Consider the following 20311-nt stretch of genomic DNA (forward strand, 5'->3'; position numbering starts at 1 on the left):
TACAACAAAATGGGTGGTTTTATTTTCTTTTGTCATAAAGGCCTTATGAAACTATACAATACAATATGTACATGAAAGATCCTTACCTGGAGCAAGATTTGCATCTTGACATGTCATTTTCAAAAACTTGCGTACCTCTGGAAATACCAGGATTGTTAAACACAGTCTGTGTTATCTTTGATGATACTGTGCTATAATGTCATAAATCATTTTTATATTTTCTACTCTTCCAACACTTCCTAAGTATTTCGTTTCAAATATAACCTGTCATCACAATTACATCTCTTATGGAAGCACCACACATGCTGGCATCTTTATGTATAAAAGAAACAGAGACAGTAATTAAAATGTCTTATGCTGCAGCTATCTGGCTCACTGAACGTTATATAGTAACATAAGAAAAGTGATAAGGGAAAGAATGACAACCCTAACAACAAATATTTTGGGTGGATGGATTGGGAAGTTCTCCCAAATGACATTCTCTCTGTGGTTTCTAACGGACAACTGTCTTCCCTCTCACTCAGATCAGTGCCCATTTAAGGTTAAATAATACAAAGGCAGTAGTTTATAAAAAGTAGCAGCAAATCTGAGAACTATGCCATAAATAAGTCTGTGATGTGTCAATTATTTTATTTTATATATATATATATATATACAAGTATATAAAAATAAAACAACCTAATGTCATACAATGCATTCTCTGTCTTCATTCAAATAACTTTGATACAATATATAATAAATTTGTTTCTCAAATAAATGTACATTCTAAAAAGTTTACATAACAAACATAATGGCATAAAAAAGACACAACATGATCCATCACCATGACAACAACTTTAGAATTCTCAAGGTATTTTGTATCAACAGTGTTAAACTTATGAGAACACTTTTAAGAGAATGGCAAAGTTTTTCTAATGTCCAATCTATTTGTTAGATCTCTTTAACCTTTACAGCTGAGAAACTGGCTGTTAATAATGATCATTTCAATATTTGATAAAAACTCCAAATTAAATAAGAATAAATGCACTTTTGATAAAATGATTTCTAGCAATGTTATGCCAATGTACATCCTTCAAGCCATATTTCGTTATATTGCCAGTTTTATTGTTTTACCAAGTTGTGTTGCAATACAAATATTTTGAAATATTGCCTGTTCCCCCTTTAATAAGCATGCAATTAAGTTAACAGCTGGACACAATTTATATGAAATTGATAATTAAATGTAAAAAGAAGTACATGTCACTTCATTTTGATAAAATATCTACTTTCTTGGTTAAACAGTTGTGTTACTGAGTATTTTCCATAATCCATTGCAAAACAAATGACAATATCTACAGGTGTACTGCCATCTTGCCAGGACTCAACAGCAATTTATCCGCTATCTCAGAAGAACTTTCCTATTTCATATAAAAATGATGACAAGGAAATAAGACTAACTAGAATGTGTCTGGAGGACACAGGGTGTGCCCCCGCTGGTACATTTGTCACAAATAACGGGAAACAATTCAAATGTTTGCAGTCTTAAAGGGGTATAGCCCCAAAAAACATTTTATGAAAAGGATTCATTATTCTAGGCCATATACTTTTTGAGCTATGAGCATCACAAACAAAAAATCCATTATTTTGGCTATTTCAAGGGCCATAACTCTGTAATAAGCACCAAGATTCCCAAGAAGAATGCCAAGTGTGCAGGGTCACATCCTGATAAAGATTCAATCAAGGTTTCATGAATTTACATCAAATACTTTATGAGCTACGCACACAATTAGGTGAAAATGTGCATTTTTACTATTTCAGGGGCCATAACTTTAAAAAAGGGGATGAAGCCAGCCAAAAAAAATAAGAGGTGCACAAGTTTATATCATGATCAAGACTCATGCAAGTATTCATTCATTTATATCATATACTTTTTGAGCTAGGTGTGTCACAAGGTGAAAATGTGCATTTTTGACTATTTCAGGGGCAATAACTCTGAAAATAGGGGGCAAGGGAATCAAAAAATAAGTGGTGCACAAGTTCATATCATGATAAAGACTCATTGCAAGGTTTAATCAATTTATATGAAACACTTTTTGAGTTAGGCACGTCACAAGATGAAAATGTGCAATTTTGACTATTTCAGGGGCCATACCTGTGGAAATAGTGGGCGGACTCAGATGAAAAATAGGAGGTGCGCATGTTCATATCATGATAAAGACTCGTGCAAGGTTTTATCAATTTATATTAAATACTTTTTGAGCTAGGAGTGTCACAAGGTGAAAATGTGCATTTTTGAGTATTTCAGGGGCCATAACTCTTAAAATAGGGAGCAGAGCCAGATGAAAATTAGAAGGTGCGCAAGTTCATATCGTGATTAAGACTCATGCAAGGTTTCATGAATCTGTAGCAAAAACTTTTTAAGCTAGGCATGTCACAATATGAAAATGTGCATTTTTTACTATTTCAGGGGCAATAACTCTGAAAAGAGTGGGTGAAGCCAGATGGAAAATAGGAGGTGTGCAAGTTCATATAATGATAAAGATTCATGCAAGGTTTTATTAATTTATATCAAATACTTTTTGAGCTAGGCATGTCATGAACATCGGACGGATGCACACATGAACGAACAAGACCAAATCTATATGCCACTACTTATGGAGAGTGGAGGTGGGGACAAAAGTAAGAATGTTACGGCACTTGTCCCAAAACTTTCTGAACACCCCTTGTATTGATGAATAAAATATTTTTTTGTTAACTGTTAACCAGGGAATTTACTGACGTTGCTATAAATTCTAGGCTTGGTCTATTTGTGTATGCTAGTTTTAACATACCTTAATAACAAATGCAATGAAATATTATTGAACTAGCATATGCAGAAGTGAAAAATATGTCTAAAAATAGGCCTTATTTACATAATATGCATCATTTGAAAAAACACACACAACACTTGCAGTATTACTTAAAACATAACTTTCTTGTACTAAAACCCTGCCAAGTCTTACATACAAGTATATAAATGTATCATGAAAATAAGATAATAAACAATATGAATTACAAGAGGACCAAAATGTCCCTAAGTTGCTCACCTGAAACTGACAATTTGATCTTGAATGTATGTATGTCAACTGAATCATGAATGGTAACAACTTTGTTTAATATAAAATGTTTTTTCTATTTTAAGATTTTGCAGTCCCTAAAATTAGTCAAGTGAAACCATTTGAACGTATTTGAGTGAGAACTTTATAAAGATGCTACAGACCAAGTTTGCTGATGATACATTGAGCAGTTCAAGAAAATCTTATTTCATTGTTTTTCTACTTTTCCTTCTGATGGCTCTATGAATAAATTGAGCTGAACCCCTTAAACCAAACTGACAATGTAACAATTTGAACAAATAAAGGAGAAGATCTTAATATGAGGATGCTGTAGACCAAGTTTTGTGACACTCCATCAAGCAGTTCATGAAAAGAAGTTGTTTAAAGGTGTTTCCATTTTTAGCTATGGTAACTCTAAAATCTGTCAAGCATAGCCATTTGAATAAATCTGAGAGTGGACCAAGTTAGGTGATGATCCAGCAAGCAGTTCGTTAATAGTCATTTAAAGATGAGATTTTTCTATTTTTAGCTCTGATTGCCCTTGAAATAAATCAAGTGGAACCATCTGAACAAGTCTGATAGAGGACCTTACAGGGATACTACAGTCGCAACTTTGGTGATGATAAATTCAGTGGTTCACGAGGAGTTTTTTTTTTTTTTTTAGCTGCAGCAGCTTTATATCAGTCAAGCAGAAGCATTTGAATAAAACTAGGAAGGACCTTACTAGGATCATACAAACCAAGTTTGGTGATGATCTATAAGGCAGTTCATGAGAAGAAGGCATTTAAAAGTGTGAAACCTAACACCAGATGACGGACACTGGTCAGTCACAATAGCTCACCCTGACCCTCTGGTTCAGATGAGATGATAATAGCACTGTGCTTTCAGTGTCTTCTCTATGAAATTGTAATATGTTCCAATCATCAACAAAACCATTCACCATCAATACATTCCATTCCCACTCCCAGTTACCAGTAAATTATTCCATTCACACTTCTAATACAACCATTTTTCAATCACTGGAAGGAAAGTTTATGATAAGTCAGACTACTGGGACTGTATTCATCAATATTTATATCTCAGGTTTAGACTTCATCTCTAAAATTTCAAGTTACCATACCTTCTTTTGTATTTCATTTATACTGTCGAAATTTTAACCTTTACCCTGCTAAATTTCTATAATGGACTTGTTCATCATTCAATTTGGACAATACCATTTACTTTTCGAATGGGTGTTCACTGAAAATTTCCTGACTGAATAGCAATTAGTGCAGACCAAGATCAGACTGCATCTCATTTTGTGCTCATAAAAAATATTTTTTCAATCAAAGTTTGGGGTTACAAGCTGTTGTCTTTAAAAAGAAAGAGAGCATTGATGAGTACAGGACCAGTAGACTGAATATTATATACAATGGTTTTACTTTAGCAAACTGTTTGACTCAAACATTTAGCACAGTCATGGATATGGACAAGCAGTACCTATAAAAATAATTTCATTTCAGCTACACGGGACAAACTTTCAACAGTGTGAATATGGCAAAAGAATACCATGAACTAAAAGTGACATGAAAAATATTTATGATCAAGTTCAGTTCAGTTCAATTCAAACTTCTTCACTCACTCTACTTTATTTGCAGATATATGAATTTGTTCAGTATTTCTGTTCTTCAAAAGGCAGGATTGATCATTCCTATAAACATAGTTCAATGCATTTAGTATGTATGTTACAATCAACAAAACTTCAAATATCCCCTCAATATTGCAAAATTATCATAACATGAATATAATGATATCATAGCACTGCTTAATTCATTTGAAATTTTAATGTTATTCACAACTGTTTTTTTTGTATGCGTGAGAAATTTTATGAATGCATTGTTAGTAATATGAAATGATATTGCCTAAAGATTGAGGGAGTTTAAGAAATTTGTTAATTGTACTGTGATTTCATCAGAAAGCTGTACTTGAATTACGAAATTTAGTAAGTTATTTTCTTGCTGCAAGGCAGGATTTTCCTGTGTTTTAAACAGTGCTAGAAAAACTTACATTAGCTTCAAATGCTACTAAAATATTTTATTTTTTCTTAAATTATTTCAATTCTTTGAAGAATATGGTATGCAAGAAAACAAATCTATCACTGGCTGTAGATGTGAAAGGAAATACCTGGGCACCTCTCAGGGTAACTGTTTGTTTTTTTTTCAGTAACTAGACAGAACCTCGTTACTGCCTATAGAGTTACCATTGAGATGGATATTTCTATCTGCAGCTTCTCCCAGTGAAAGAATTCTTACAATCTTGTGACATTAACCATGCATACAGTTAAGTCAATCTATTTCTCTTTTTAGTCAAGTCAGTATATTGTATGATACATACATGATATTTACTGTATTACAATATTAATAATTATTTAGAACATTTAACACTTCAACATAACAGAACAAACACTGTCAACTATTTTCACATCTACCCGTCGGCAAGGCTGCATAGAATATTGCACGGGAATTGTAGTCCAGAGGAATGTATAACAGTCTGGTAAATATTGTTACAACAGCATTATCACAGGCACCTGACAATCCAGTAAATGACTGGAATATTTATTCTTCACCTGGTCGCGGATCTGCCGCAGATAACAACTCTGTATGTTCATCATCAGAACCGTCCACAGAGTTATTTTCTGCAACAGTCCTCTGAAAAAGAAAATTTAAAAATATCATTATCATGCAAAACACAATCAAACTGACTGTTAAGGTATTTATTGAACAAAATCATTATGAACTGTAAACTTTAAAAAAAACAAAAAACAATGTAGTTACATTTTAGGACAGAGACAACAAATTATTAGATTCTCATTTGGATTTTGGAAAAAATTGGGGCCAGTAGAAACTTATTTTTCATTTATCATTTTTGAAACAATGGAGACCAAAGGTCAAAACTTACTAAATATTTGACAAATAAGGTCAAAATTGTGTACTGGTTATACTAGTGTATGTTGTTTCTTTTAATTGCCTATGTAAATAAAATTCCTCTTAATATAAATAAAAACATTATTTCACAAGATAAAAAGAACCTGAACAAATAAAAAAAATATTATTTTTTTTGGAATGAGGTTTTTTTAGCATAAAGTAGTACCATTAAATTCCTATAAAACTTATTGATCTAATACTTTTTACTTAGCAGATAAATGGTTTAACAGCAGTACCTTTTGGTTTACAAATCTGAAGATAAATAAGTTTGGTACATAGAAGGGATCTTAAGAAGGTAGGGGTGAAAAGATCTCTTTTATGTGAAAAACATGACATCAAGGTAACTGTGCATGGCATGTAGGGAGAATAACTGTAGAATGAATGCATGGAATAAATAAACATGAATGCATGTAATAAATAAACATATTTACTAAATTATCAGGTGGCTGAAATGAAGAATTATTTAATGTGAAATCTAATCAATATCAATTACTGCTAATGAGACCACTACCGTATAGCGGGTTATTTCTACGGGGGGAATATTTCTGCGTTTCTGCGGTCTCTCTGTAGAATCGCAAAAATATTTCCAGCAGAATATTTATCCAACAAAAATTTAAAACGCAAAAAAAATCTGCATTTTTCATCAACGTTGTTTCACGATATGTTACCCGAGTTAATCCGAAGTTCACAATGGCATGGTCTAATTATTTGAAATTACCGTCGTCATCTAACAATTACCGATAATGGTATAATTAGTTGTGATGGTCAATCGAATCCTAACTGTTAATCCCTTAGAAAACGTTTGTTTGTTTGTTTGATTGATTTTTTTTGTGAATGTATTAAACTGAGTGAATTTTACTTCAGTTGTTCTTAATAATCCCTTATGAATATCTTCCGAACTATACCTTAGTAACCTTTATACTTGTGCAACCGTTATACCGATATACCGTAGTTTGCAGTTGTAGTGTGTACACTTGCTGTTGGACTTACATTTGTTCAATTCACATGTTATTATATCCTACAATGTATTCATTAAAAGCAAAGCTACTTAACAGCAGTTACCAGTAATTTAGTTTATTGTTTTCATACGCTATCATTCTCACGACGTCCGATCATGCGGGAACTATCTCCTCCTTGGTATCGAAAACGCAGAAATTTCACTCCTTTTTATGTGAAAACGCAGAAATTAAACACGCAGAAATTTCTTTCACAATTTTTGGGACCAAAACGCAGAATATTTTGACCGCAGAAATAACCCGCTATACGGTATGTTGCAAAATTAATGAAAGCACTTTGTCTGGCTACTATCAGGATAGGCCAACTTCCGTAAACATTCTAAAGAAAAAAAAAAAACACAACATTTTTTAACCCTTAGCCTGCTGCAGGCGAATTTAACAGCCTTTGCAAACAGCTTGGAACCAGATCAGACGCTGATTAAATCGGCATCTGATCAGGTTCCAAGCTGTTTGCTACTCTGACAATATTTCTTCCAATTTTGGAGCAAATTGAATGAACTTTACAATTTTAGCAGACGACATTTCCAGCAGACGACAATTTATCTAGCATGCTAAAGGTTAATTATTAATTGTTTGTGAACAACATGAAGAGAGTACCAAAGTGAAATCTGCATAATTCTATGCCAGAAACATCTTACTTTGGAAGAAAATATGCTCCGCAACAACAAAAAAAACTCTGAAGGTAAACCCTATTTATACTTACGTCTAATTGTCAAATGCTCTGGTACCCCTCACGTTTGAGGTTTGTACTTTCCCATTCTATAACGGAGAATGACAGGGAACCAATGGAACCAACAATAACCATTATAAGAAGCTGCCATTTGAGAATCAAATAATCACTGTAGAAAAACGCTACTGCAGCAGCTATTGACTGTAAAGAAAAAGTAAAAATTAGGATTACAAGAGGGCTAGAGGGCTATAGTGGCCCTAAGTCGCTCACTTAATTTAAAACAATTTACCAATTTGAACAAATTTGAAAGAAGACCTTATAATGATGCTACAGACCAAGTTTGATGAAGATCCATCAAGCAGTTCATGAAAAGAAGTTGTTAAAGGTCTTTTATTTTCAGCTCTGGAGGTCCCTAAAACTTGATAAAGATCCATGCCAGGATGCAGCTGACCAAGTCTGATACAGATTTAAATACTCATATCGAATAGTCTTAATTGTGACCTACTGACCTACCTTCTTGTTTTGAAGTTACAGCATAGAAATTTGGATCTCATGTATAATTTTTATAGAGATTTCAACAGTCTTCTTGAATAGTCTTAATCATGACCTGCTGAAAGTACAGCATAGAAATTTTGACCACATGTATAACTTTTGATACAGATTTCAATACTTCAATATGGGTGTGGCATATATTGACCCCAGAGTCATGATGTGAACAATCTTGGTAGAGAAATACTAGAGCATGCCACATACTAAATATCAAAGCTCATGTGCCCACTCTCCCCACACCATCCAGGCGGGCCATTTTTAACCCCAGGGGGCTAATTTGAATAATCTTGGTAGAGGACCACTAGATGATGCTACACACCAAAAATGGAAGCCCTAGGCCCTCTGCTTTTGGACAAGAAGATTTTCAAAGGTTTTCCCTGTCTATATAAACATGCGACCCCCAGGGCGGGGTATATCTGACCCTATGCGGATTGGTAGAAGACCATAAGATGATGCTACATACCAAAATATCGAAGCACTAGGACCTGTGGTTTTGGACAAGAAGGTTTTTAAAGTTTTTCCTTTCAGTTGCCATGGAAATGAGTTCTCTACGGAATTCAATTCTTTGAATAAATTTTAAAGAAGACCATCCAAGGAACATCCCTGTGAAGTTTCATCATACTTGAAACCTGGTGGTTTAGGAGAAGATGTTGTTTAAAGGAAAATGTTGTTGGATGAAGTACGATGGATGCCAGACAATCAATGACCACAATAACTCAACCCTTACGCACTCAAAAAATATCATAATACTGTGTGATACTTATTGTGGTATTGAACTGCAGGTGTTATTTTTGCGCAGGGGGTCTTTATTTCCATGTTAAAATAAACTAAAAATGCTTTATTTTCAAATGAAACTAGTGCTTTTTACAGTCAGGTGGCATTTGTTCACAGGAGGACTTTATCACAGGTTATACTGTTCTAGATTTCAAAGAGTTTATAATTACTTTTTTCCACTTCTTACAGATTTATTACCTGAATAAACTTGAATATAGCAAATGCAGGTGAGCTATCCTCAGGGAACATGAATCCTAGTAGTGAATAGATCTGTGTGTTGAAGCTGCTGTCACCTAGACCCAGTAGAAAGCTGCACAAGATAGCTACATACTTGCTGAAAAAATAAACATAGAGAAGCTATACATTGCTTAAAATATACACACTGTACAGCTACATATCTGTTGAACATATACATTAAGTACAGGAACATATCTGCTGAAAATGTACACAGTATAGCTATATATCTGCTGAAAATATACTTACTTTGTTTGATGCCTCCATGGACAATTTACTTTGTTGTCATGTATGCTGCCTCTATTGGCAATGTACTCACTTTGTTGTCATGTACATTGACTCATCAGTAGGATCTACGGGTGATTTACTTATTTTGTTGTCATGTACATTGACTCATCGGAAGGATCTATGGGTGATTTACTTACTTTGTTGTCATGTACATTGACTCATCGGTAGGATCTATGGGTGATTTACTTATTTTGTTGTCATGTATGTTGCCTCATCAGTAGGATCTATGGGTGATTTACTTACTTTTACATGTACATTGACTCATCGGTAGGATCTATGGGTGATTTACTTACTTTGTTGTCATGTACGTTGATTCATCAGTAGGATCTATGGGTGATTTACTTACTGTGTTGTCATGTACATTGACTCATCAGTAGGATCTATGGGTGATTTACTTACTTTGTTGTCATGTATGTTGACTCATCAGTAGGTTCTATGGGTGATTTACTTACTTTGTTGTCATGTATGTTGACTCATCAGTAGGTTCTATGGGTGATTTACTTACTTTGTTGTCATGTATGTTGACTCATCGGTAGGATCTATGGGTGATTTACTTACTTTGTCATGTACATTGACTCATCAGTAGAATCTATTGGTGATTTACTTACTTTGTCATGTACATTGACTCATCAGTAGGATCTATGGGTAATTTACTTACTTTCTTGTCATGTATATTGCCTCATCAGTAGGATCTATGGGTGATTTACTTACTTTGTTGTCATGTATGTTGACTCATCAGTAGGTTCTATGGGTGATTTACTTACTTTGTCATGTACATTGACTCATCAGTAGGATCTATTGGTGATTTACTTACTTTGTCATGTACATTGACTCATCAGTAGGATCTATGGGTGATTTACTTACTTTCTTGTCATGTATATTGCCTCATCAGTAGGATCTATGGGTGATTTACTTACTTTGTCATGTACATTGACTCATCGGTAGGATCTATGGGTGATTTACTTACTTTGTTGTCATGTATGTTGACTCATCAGTAGGATCTATGGGTGATTTACTTATTTTGTTGTCATGTACATTGACTCATCAGTAGGATCTATGGGTGATTTACTTATTTTGTTGTCATGTGCATTGACTCATCAGTAGGATCTATGGGTGATTTACTTATTTTGTTGTCATGTACACTGACTCATCAGTAGGATCTATGGGTGATTTACTTACTTTGTTGTCATATACATTGACTCATCAGTACGATCTATGGGTGATTTACTTACTTTGTTTACTTTGTTGTCATGTACATTGACTCATCGGTAGGATCTATGGGTGATTTACTTACTTTGTCATGTACACTGACTCATCAGTAGGATCTATGGGTGATTTACTTACTTTGTTGTCATATACATTGACTCATCAGTACGATCTATGGGTGATTTACTTATTTGTTGTCATGTATGTTGACTCATCAGTAGGATCTAAGGGTGATTTACTTACTTTGTTGTCATGTACATTGACTCATCAGTATGTGTGTTTGTGTGTGTTCGGGTTTAACGTCTTTTTCAACAATTTTTCAGTCATATAAACGACGGTGTCTACTTGTAGCAGTGAGCACAATGCCCAACTTTATAGTGCTGCCTCACTGGAATATCAAGCCGTAGACATGTGACATGATACCCCACCCAGTCACATTATACTGACACCGGGCTGACCAGGCCTAGCACTATCCCCTTAATGCCGAGCGCCAAGCCAGGAAGCTGCTAGTACCATTTTTTTACGTCTTTGGTATGACGCGGCCGGGAATCGAACCCACGACCTCCCGCACCCGAAGCGGATGACTCATCAGTAGGATCTATGGGTGATTTACTTACTTTGTCATGTACATTGACTCATCAGTAGGATCTATGGGTCATTTACTTATTTTGTTGTCATGTACATTGACTCATCAGCAGGATCTATGGGTTATTTACTTATTTTGTTGTCATGTATGTTGACTCATCAGTAGGATCTATGGGTGATTTACTTACTTTGTTGTCATGTATGTTGACTCATCAGTAGGATCTATGGGTGATTTACTTACTTTGTCATGTACATTGACTCATCAGTAGGATCTATGGGTGATTTACTTATTTTGTTGTCATGTACATTGACTCATCAGTAGGATCTATGGGTGATTTACTTACCTTGTTGTTATGTATGTTGACTCATCAGTAGGATCTATGGGTGATTTACTTACTTTGTTGTCATGTATGTTGACTCATCAGTAGGATCTATGGGTGATTTACTTGGCAGATTGATGAAGATGAGGTAGAAACATGCCATATGTATTACATAACCAAACATCACAATAATGTCTCGGCCATGACGATTTGTTCTCTTTGCCATCAGTCCAAACAATGTACCACCTATAATATACAGTTGACATTGTATTAAGAGACCGCTCAAGGGACTGCTAAAAAGTGGTCACTTAATGGAATGGTCTCTTAATGAATTTCTTTCAGGTGAAGAGAAAAGTTATTTCTAACTGTTAATGTAACTGTATTTATTATGAACATACATGTATATATATTTCAAAATGTATACATGTACATTGTGTATTATCTCTGTTCTATACAATCAAATAAACACCATTATCATCATCATAATTATCAATCATCATCAGCATCATCATCATTATTATCATCATCATTTTTTTCTTAAGATAATCTTCAATTTTAGTTTAGTTTTTGTTTCTGAGTAGAAATGTTACTAAAATTTTGATCAACAACCATAATTGTTCACCATTTCGACTGTTATAAAGGTTAATTGCATTCAGTCAGGTGCAAAAGCTACTCACTAACTACACAGGTGAAGAAATGCCCAGCGGGAATTTGGTACTTGGTTGCTTAACAGATACTTTTGTCGAATATTTTACATGTCGGGACTACATTAATGTGGTAGCTAGTCATTTAATAATAAAGCTGTTTAATGGAATGAATTTATGTACTGAAAACGTTCAGGAGGGATTCTGACCAGTTGTTTAATACAAAAATTGCTTAATAGAGGTGGTCGCAAGTACAATGTTGACTGTATACAAACATAACTGAACTGAAACAATATTACAAAACAAGCAGTTCATGATTTGAATAAACTTGGTAGAAAACCACTACACAATGCTACATGCCAAATATCCAAGTGCTAGAGCTTGAGGTTTAAGGCATTCAAGAAGATTTAAAGGTTCTTCTTATATAAACAAGTGACCCCTGGGTAAGGCTAATTTTGACAAACTTGTTAAAGAAAAACTACACTTTATAAAGCTACATGCCAAATATCTAAGCTCAGGGGCTTGAGGTTTTGGACAAGAACATTTTCAAAGTTTTCCTATATAAGTCTATGTAAAACAAGATACGAAATAAACTATTTTTACGTTTTTGAGGATGAAAAGGTCAAACTTGGGGTTGGGGAGTAACGTTGGGGAAATGACTTGATACTATGAGACAGTATCAAGAAACACTATAAACTAAAGGTACAACAAGAGTACCAGATTGTCACAAAATACGCATGTCTAAATAGCTAAATTCGCAGTTTTCGAGTAATACAAGGGCCATAATCCAAGAGTGCCTAGGGCGATTTGTCTGGTTATCGTACTTGGCCTAGATATTATGCCCATAAACATTGTCAGCGAGTTTCGTGAAGATCGGATGAAAACTGTTCGACTTAAGAGAGCGGAAAAGGCTAAATTCTCAGTTTTTCAAGTAATTCAAGGGCCATAATTCTAGAGTGCCTTAGGCGATTTGGCTGGTTATTGAATCTGGCCAAGATATTATGCCCGCAAACATTGTCAGCAAGTTGGATGAAGATCAAATGAAAACTGTTCGACTTAGAAAGCGGACAAGGCTAAATTCCCAGTTTTTCAAGTAGAAAACTGTTGGACTTGGAGAGCGGACAACACTAAATTCGCAGTTTTTCAAGTAATTCAAGCACCATAATCCAAGAGCGCCTGGGGCGATTTGGCTGGTTATCAAACTTGGCCAAGATATTATGCCCACAAACATTGTCAGCAAGTTTGACGAAGATCGGATGAAAACTGTTCGCCTTAGAGAGGGGACATGCTTTGGATGCTGACTGCCGCCTGCCAGGGGTGTTCACATAATACGCCCCACTTTTTCAGAGTCCATTTTAGAAATATAGCAGGGCAAGTGTTTTAAAGAAATTATGAATGATAGCCGGATAGATGACTGATATCCAGCTATCTAAAAAGCATTCCATGAGAACTTCATGCTCAAGTGAGCTAAAAAAAGAACAGTAAAAATATTGTGGATACATGTAAATCATAACTTTTTGCTTAACCCCATCAAATCATTTCATAGCCTAAAAATCATCTAACCACAATATACTTATAAATAAAATGAATAATAATTTCACTCAAGACTGAACAATCAAAGTGAGTTTACTTGACATTCTAACAGCAGCTTTTGCTGGAGACATTAACAGAACCAGAGTCATGTTCCCATTACTAACACCGAGACATAAATAAATACTCTTCAACAGCATAAATAAAATTAACTTAATCTTTAGTTTCTAATAATGACTTGAGTAGTTAACATGTTCCTCCGCTGTTTTTCTTGTAATGTCTATGTTTGAATAACTTGAAACTCTGGAAAACTCGAGTAGTCTGTCCATCTCCATGTGACTTCAAGCAATTAAAATTTTACTGCAAAATATTTTCCTTCTAAATGCTAAAAGTTTGAAAAACTACATGCCCCTCTTCTATTTAATGCTGGGGGAATAAAACAAACAAACAGACCTATGATTTCTCCTGCTCCAATAAACATTCCAGATATTCCAATGAGGCCTTTGGATTCATCACCAAAGTATTTTGTGTTGGATAGACATGTACTGTACACACCACTGAAAAACGTCAACTCTAAACCTGCAAGTGTAAAATATTTATAGATAAAAAAACTGAATACGGTTTTACTACAACCAAAGAGTAATTTAAAGTGGAAACAATATCCTGCTCCTCAATTTCAATGTGGCAATTTTCAATTCTGACATTGCTGTATTAATGGCTGCTAGTCACTTTGTCAACTTCACCAGTAAAATGACAATCCAAGACTTCATGTCATCAAAATACATTTTTTCCAGGGCTCCGGAACATATTTTCATTTTTGTCTTTTTAAACAAGAGGACCATGATGGTCCTGAATCGCTCACCTCTTCCCACATGACCCAGTTTTGAGTATGACGTCGTTTTTTCTATTATTTGACATAGTGACCTAGTTTTTGAGCTCATGTGACCCTGTTTTGAACTTGACCTAGATATTATCAAGATAAAAATTCTGACCAATTTTCATGAAGATCCATTGAAAAATATGGTCTCTAGAGAGGTCACAAGGTTTTTCTATTATTTGACCTATTGACCTAGTTTTCAAAGGTATGTGACCCTGTTTTGAACTTTACCTAGATATCATCAAGGTGAACATTCTCACTAATTTTCATGAAGATCTCATGAAAAATATGGCCTCTAGAGAGGTCACAACGTTTTTCTATTTTTATACCTACTGGCCTACTTTTTGACCGCACTTGACCCAGTTTCGAAACTGCCTAGATATCATCAAGGTGAACATTCAGATCAGTTTTAATGAAGATCCACTGAAAATAATGGCCTCTAGAGAGGTCAAAAGATTTTATTAATTTTAGACCTACTGACCTAGTTTTTGATCGCAGTTGACCCAGTTTCAAACTTGACCTAGATATCATCAAGATGAACATTCAGACCAACTTTCATACAGATCCCATGAAATGTATGGCCTCTAGAGAGGTCACAAGGTTTTTTATTATTTGACCTACTGACCTAGTTTTTTAAGGCACGTGACCCAGTTTCAAACTTGACCTAGATATCATCAAGGTGAACATTCTGACCAATTTGTATGGAGATCCATTCAAAAGTATGGCCTCTAGAGAGGTCACAAGGTTTTTCTATTTTTAGACCTACTGACCTAGTTTTTAACCGCACATGACCCTGTTTCGAACTTGACCTAGATATCATCAAGATGAACATTCAGACCAATCTTCATACAGATCTCATGAAAAATATGGCCTCTAGAGACGTCACAAGGTTTTTCTATTATTTGACCTACCTACCTAGTTTTTGATGGCACATGACCCACTTTCGAACTTGACCTAGATATCATCAAGATGAACATTCAGACCAACTTTTATACAGATCCCATGAAAAATATGGCCTTTAGAGAGGTCACAAGGTTTTTCTATTATATGACCTACTGACTTAGTTTTTGAAAGCACGCGACCCACTTTCGAACTTGACCTAGATATCATCAAGGTGAACGTTCTGACCAATTTTCATGAAGATCTTGTGAAATATATGGCCTCTAGAGAGGTCACAAGGTTTTTCTATTTTTAGACCTACTGACCTAGTTTTTGACCGCACTTGACCCAGTTTCGAACTTGACCTAGACATCATCAAAATGAACATTCAGACCAACTTTCATACAGATCCCATGAAAAATATGGCCTTTAGAAAGGTCACAAGGTTATTCTTTTATATGACCTACTGACCTAGTTTTTGAAGGCACGCGACCCAGTTTTGAACTTGACCTAGATAACATCAAGGTGAACGTTCTGACCAATTTTCATGAAGATCTTGTGAAATATATGGCCTCTAGAGAGGTCACAAGGTTTTTCTATTTTTAGATCTACTGACCTAGTTTTTGACCGCACGTGACCTAGTTTCAAACTTGACCTAGATATCATCAAGGTGAACATTCTGACCAATTTTCATGAAGATCTTGTGAAATATATGGCCTCTAGAGAGGTCACAAGGTTTTTCTATTTTTAGACCTACTGACCTAGTTTTTGACGGCACGTAACCCAGTTTTGAACTTGACCTAGATATCATCAAGATGAACATTCTGACCAACTTTCATAAAGATCCCAATAAAAATGTGACCTCTAGAGTGGTCACAAGCAAAAGTTTACGGACACACGCACGCACGGACGACGGACACCGCGCGATCACAAAAGCTCACCTTGTCACTTTGTAACAGGTGAGCTAAACAAGAGGACCATGATGGTCCTGAATCGCTCACCTCTTCCCACATGACCCAGTTTTGAGTATGACGTCGTTTTTTCTATTATTTGACATAGTGACCTAGTTTTTGAGCTCATGTGACCCAGTTTTGAACTTGACCTAGATATCATCAAGGTGAACATTCTCGCTAATTTTCATGAAGATCTCATGAAAAATATGGCCTCTAGAGAGGTCACAAGGTTTTTCTATTTTTATACCTACTGGCCTAGTTTTTGACCGCACGTGACCCAGTTTTGAAACTGACCTAGATATCATCAAGGTGAACATTCAGATCAATTTTCATGAAGATCCATTTAAAAATATGGCCTCTAGAGAGGTCAAAAGATTTTAATAATTTTAGACCTACTGACCTAGTTTTTGACCACAGTTGACCCAGTTTCAAACTTGACCTAGACATCATCAAGATGAACATTCAGACCAACTTTCATACAGATCCCATGAAAAGTATGGCCTCTAGAGAGGTCACAAGGTTTTTTTATTATTTGACCTACAGACCTAGTTTTTTATGGCACATGACCCAGTTTCAAACTGGACCTAGATATCATCAAGGTGAACATTCTGACCAATTTTCATGAAGATCCATTCAAGGGTATGGCCTCTAGAGAGGTCACAAGGTTTTTCTATTTCAAGACCTACTGACCTAGTTTTTGATCGCAGTTGACCCAGTTTCAAACTTGACCTATATATCAGCAAGTTAAACATTCAGACCAATTTTCATACAGATCCCATGAAAAATATGGCCTCTAGAGAGGTCACAGCGTTTTTTCATTATTTGACCTACTGACCTACTTTTTGAGGGCACGTGACCCACTTTCGAACTTGACCTAGATATCATCAAGATGAACATTCTGACCAATTTTTATGGAGATCCATTCACAAGTATGGCCTCTAGACAGGTCACAAGGTTTTTCTATTTTTAGACCTACTGACCTAGTTTTTGACCGCACATGACCCTGTTTCGAACTTGACCTAGATATCATCAAGATGAACATTTAGACCAACTTTCATACATATCCCATGAAAAATATGGCCTTTAGAAAGGTCACAAGGTTTTTCTATTATATGACCTACTGACCTAGTTTTTGAAGGCACGCGACCCAGTTTTGAACTTGACCTAGATAACATCAAGGTGAACGTTCTGACCAATTTTCATGAAGATCTTGTGAAATATATGGCCTCTAGAGAGGTCACAAGGTTATCTATTTTTAGATCTACTGACCTAGTTTTTGACCGCACGTGACCTAGTTTCAAACTTGACCTAGATATCATCAAGGTGAACATTCTGACCAATTTTCATGAAGATCTTGTGAAATATATGGCCTCTAGAGAGGTCACAAGGTTTTTCTATTTTTAGACCTACTGACCTAGTTTTTGACGGCACGTAACCCAGTTTTGAACTTGACCTAGATATCATCAAGATGAACATTCTGACCAACTTTCATAAAGATCCCAATAAAAATGTGACCTCTAGAGTGGTCACAAGCAAAAGTTTACGGACGCACGCACGGACGGACGACGGACACCGCGCGATCACAAAAGCTCACCTTGTCACTTTGTGACAGGTGAGCTAAACAAGAGGACCATGATGGTCCTGAATCGCTCACCTCTTCCCACATGACCCAGTTTTGAGTATGACGTCGTTTTTTCTATTATTTGACATAGTGACCTAGTTTTTGAGCTCATATGACCCAGTTTTGGACGTGACCTAGATATCATCAGGGTGAACATTCTCACTAATTTTCATGAAGATCTCATGAAAAATATAGCCTCTAGAGAGGTCACAAGGTTTTTCTATTTTTATACCTACTGGCCTAGTTTTTGACCGCACGTGACCCAGTTTTGAAACTGACCTAGATATCATCAAGGTGAACATTCAGATCAATTTTCATGAAGATCCATTTAAAAATATGGCCTCTAGAGAGGTCAAACGATTTTAATAATTTTAGACCTACTGACCTAGTTTTTGACCACAGTTGACCCAGTTTCAAACTTGACCTAGACATCATCAAGATGAACATTCAGACCAACTTTTACAGATCCATGAAAGTATGGCCTCTAGAAGGTCACAAGGTTTTTCTATTTTTGACCTACTGACCTAGTTTTTTAGGCACATGACCCTGTTTCAAACTGACCTAGATATCATCAAGGTGAACATTCTGACCAATTTTCATGAAGATCCATTCAAGGGTATGGCCTCTAGAGAGGTCACAAGGTTTTTCTATTTCAAGACCTACTGACCTAGTTTTTGAATCCGCAGTTGACCCAGTTTTCAAACTTGACCTATATATCACAAGTTGAAACATTCGACCAATTTTCATACAGATCCCATGAAAAATATGGCCTCTAGAGAGGTCACACGGTTTTTCATTATTTGACCTACTGACCTACTTTTTGAGGCACGTGACCAGTTTCGAACTTGACCTAGATATCATCAAGATGAACATTCTGACCAATTTTATGGAGATCCATTCACAAGTATGGCCTCTAGACAGGTCACAAGGTTTTTCTATTTTTAGACCTACTGACCTAGTTTTTGACCGCACATGACCCTGTTTCGAACTTGACCTAGATATCATCAAGATGAACATTCAGACCAACTTTCATACAGATCCCATGAAAAATATGGCCTTTAGAGGGTCACAAGGTTTTCTATTATTTGACGTACTGGACCTAGTTTTTGATGCACATGACCCACTTTCGAACTTGATCTAGATATCATCAAGATGAACATTCAGACCAACTTTCATACAGATCCCATGAAAAATATGGCCTCTAGAGAGGTCACAAGGTTTTACTATTATTTGACCTACTGACCTAGTTTTTGATGGCACGTGACCCACTTTCGAACCTGACCTAGATATCATCAAGGTGAACATTCAGACCAATTTTCATGAAGATCTCATGAAGTATATGGCCTCTAGAGAGGTCACAAGGTTTTTCTATTTTTGGACCTACTGACCTAGTTTTTGACCCCACTTGACCCAGTTTCGAACTTGACCTAGATATCATCAAGATGAACATTCAGACCAACTTTTATACAGATCCCGTGAAAAATATGGCCTTTAGAGAGGTCACAAGGTTTTTCTGTTATTTGACCTACTGACCTAGTTTTTGAGGGCACGTGACCCAGTTTCAAACTTGACCTAGATATCATCAAGTTGAACGTTCTGAATAATTTTCATGAAGATCTTGTGAAATATATGGCCTCTAGAGAGGTCACAAGGTTTTTCTATTTTTAGACCTACTGACCTAGTTTTTGTGGCAGGTGACCCAGTTTCAAACTTGACCTAGATATTATCAAGTTGAACATTCTGACTAATTTCCATGAAGATCTTGTGAAATATATGGCCTCTAGAGAGGTCACAAGGTTTTTCTATTTTTAGACCTACTGACCTAGTTTTTGATGGCACTTGACCCAGTTTCGAACTTGACCTAGATATCATCAAGATGAACATTCTGACCAACTTTCATAAAGATCCCACAAAAAATGTGACCTCTAGAGTGGTCACAATCAAAAGTTTACGGACGCACGCACGGACGCACGCACGGACGGACGCACGGACGACGGACGCCGGACGCCGCGTGATCACAAAAGCTCACTTTGTCACTTTGTGACAGGTGAGCTAAAAAACAACAAGAAACGAAGTAATATGCACTCTTAGAGACTTACTGCAATAGGTGCCATGTTTATGTGCATGA

The 20311-nt window shown here is 35.8% G+C and overlaps 1 protein-coding gene across 1 annotated transcript in view; it reads right to left on the reverse strand.

Moving 5' to 3' along the window:
* Positions 1–615: 615 nt before the first annotated feature.
* The window catches only part of LOC128555186 (UNC93-like protein MFSD11), a 34260-nt gene continuing 14564 nt past the window's right edge, over positions 616–20311 (reverse strand). The window contains exons 7-12 of the mRNA XM_053536786.1: positions 14307–14432; positions 11757–11925; positions 9245–9380; positions 7757–7924; positions 6469–6483; positions 616–5761 (exon numbers count right to left, since the gene is read on the reverse strand). Coding sequence (XP_053392761.1) covers positions 7766–7924; positions 9245–9380; positions 11757–11925; positions 14307–14432 — 590 coding nt within the window. The 3' untranslated portion in view covers positions 616–5761; positions 6469–6483; positions 7757–7765. The remainder of the gene's footprint in view (positions 5762–6468; positions 6484–7756; positions 7925–9244; positions 9381–11756; positions 11926–14306; positions 14433–20311) is intronic.

Source organism: Mercenaria mercenaria, chromosome 2 (assembly GCF_021730395.1).
Source record: "Mercenaria mercenaria strain notata chromosome 2, MADL_Memer_1, whole genome shotgun sequence".
NCBI lineage: Eukaryota > Metazoa > Mollusca > Bivalvia > Venerida > Veneridae > Mercenaria > Mercenaria mercenaria.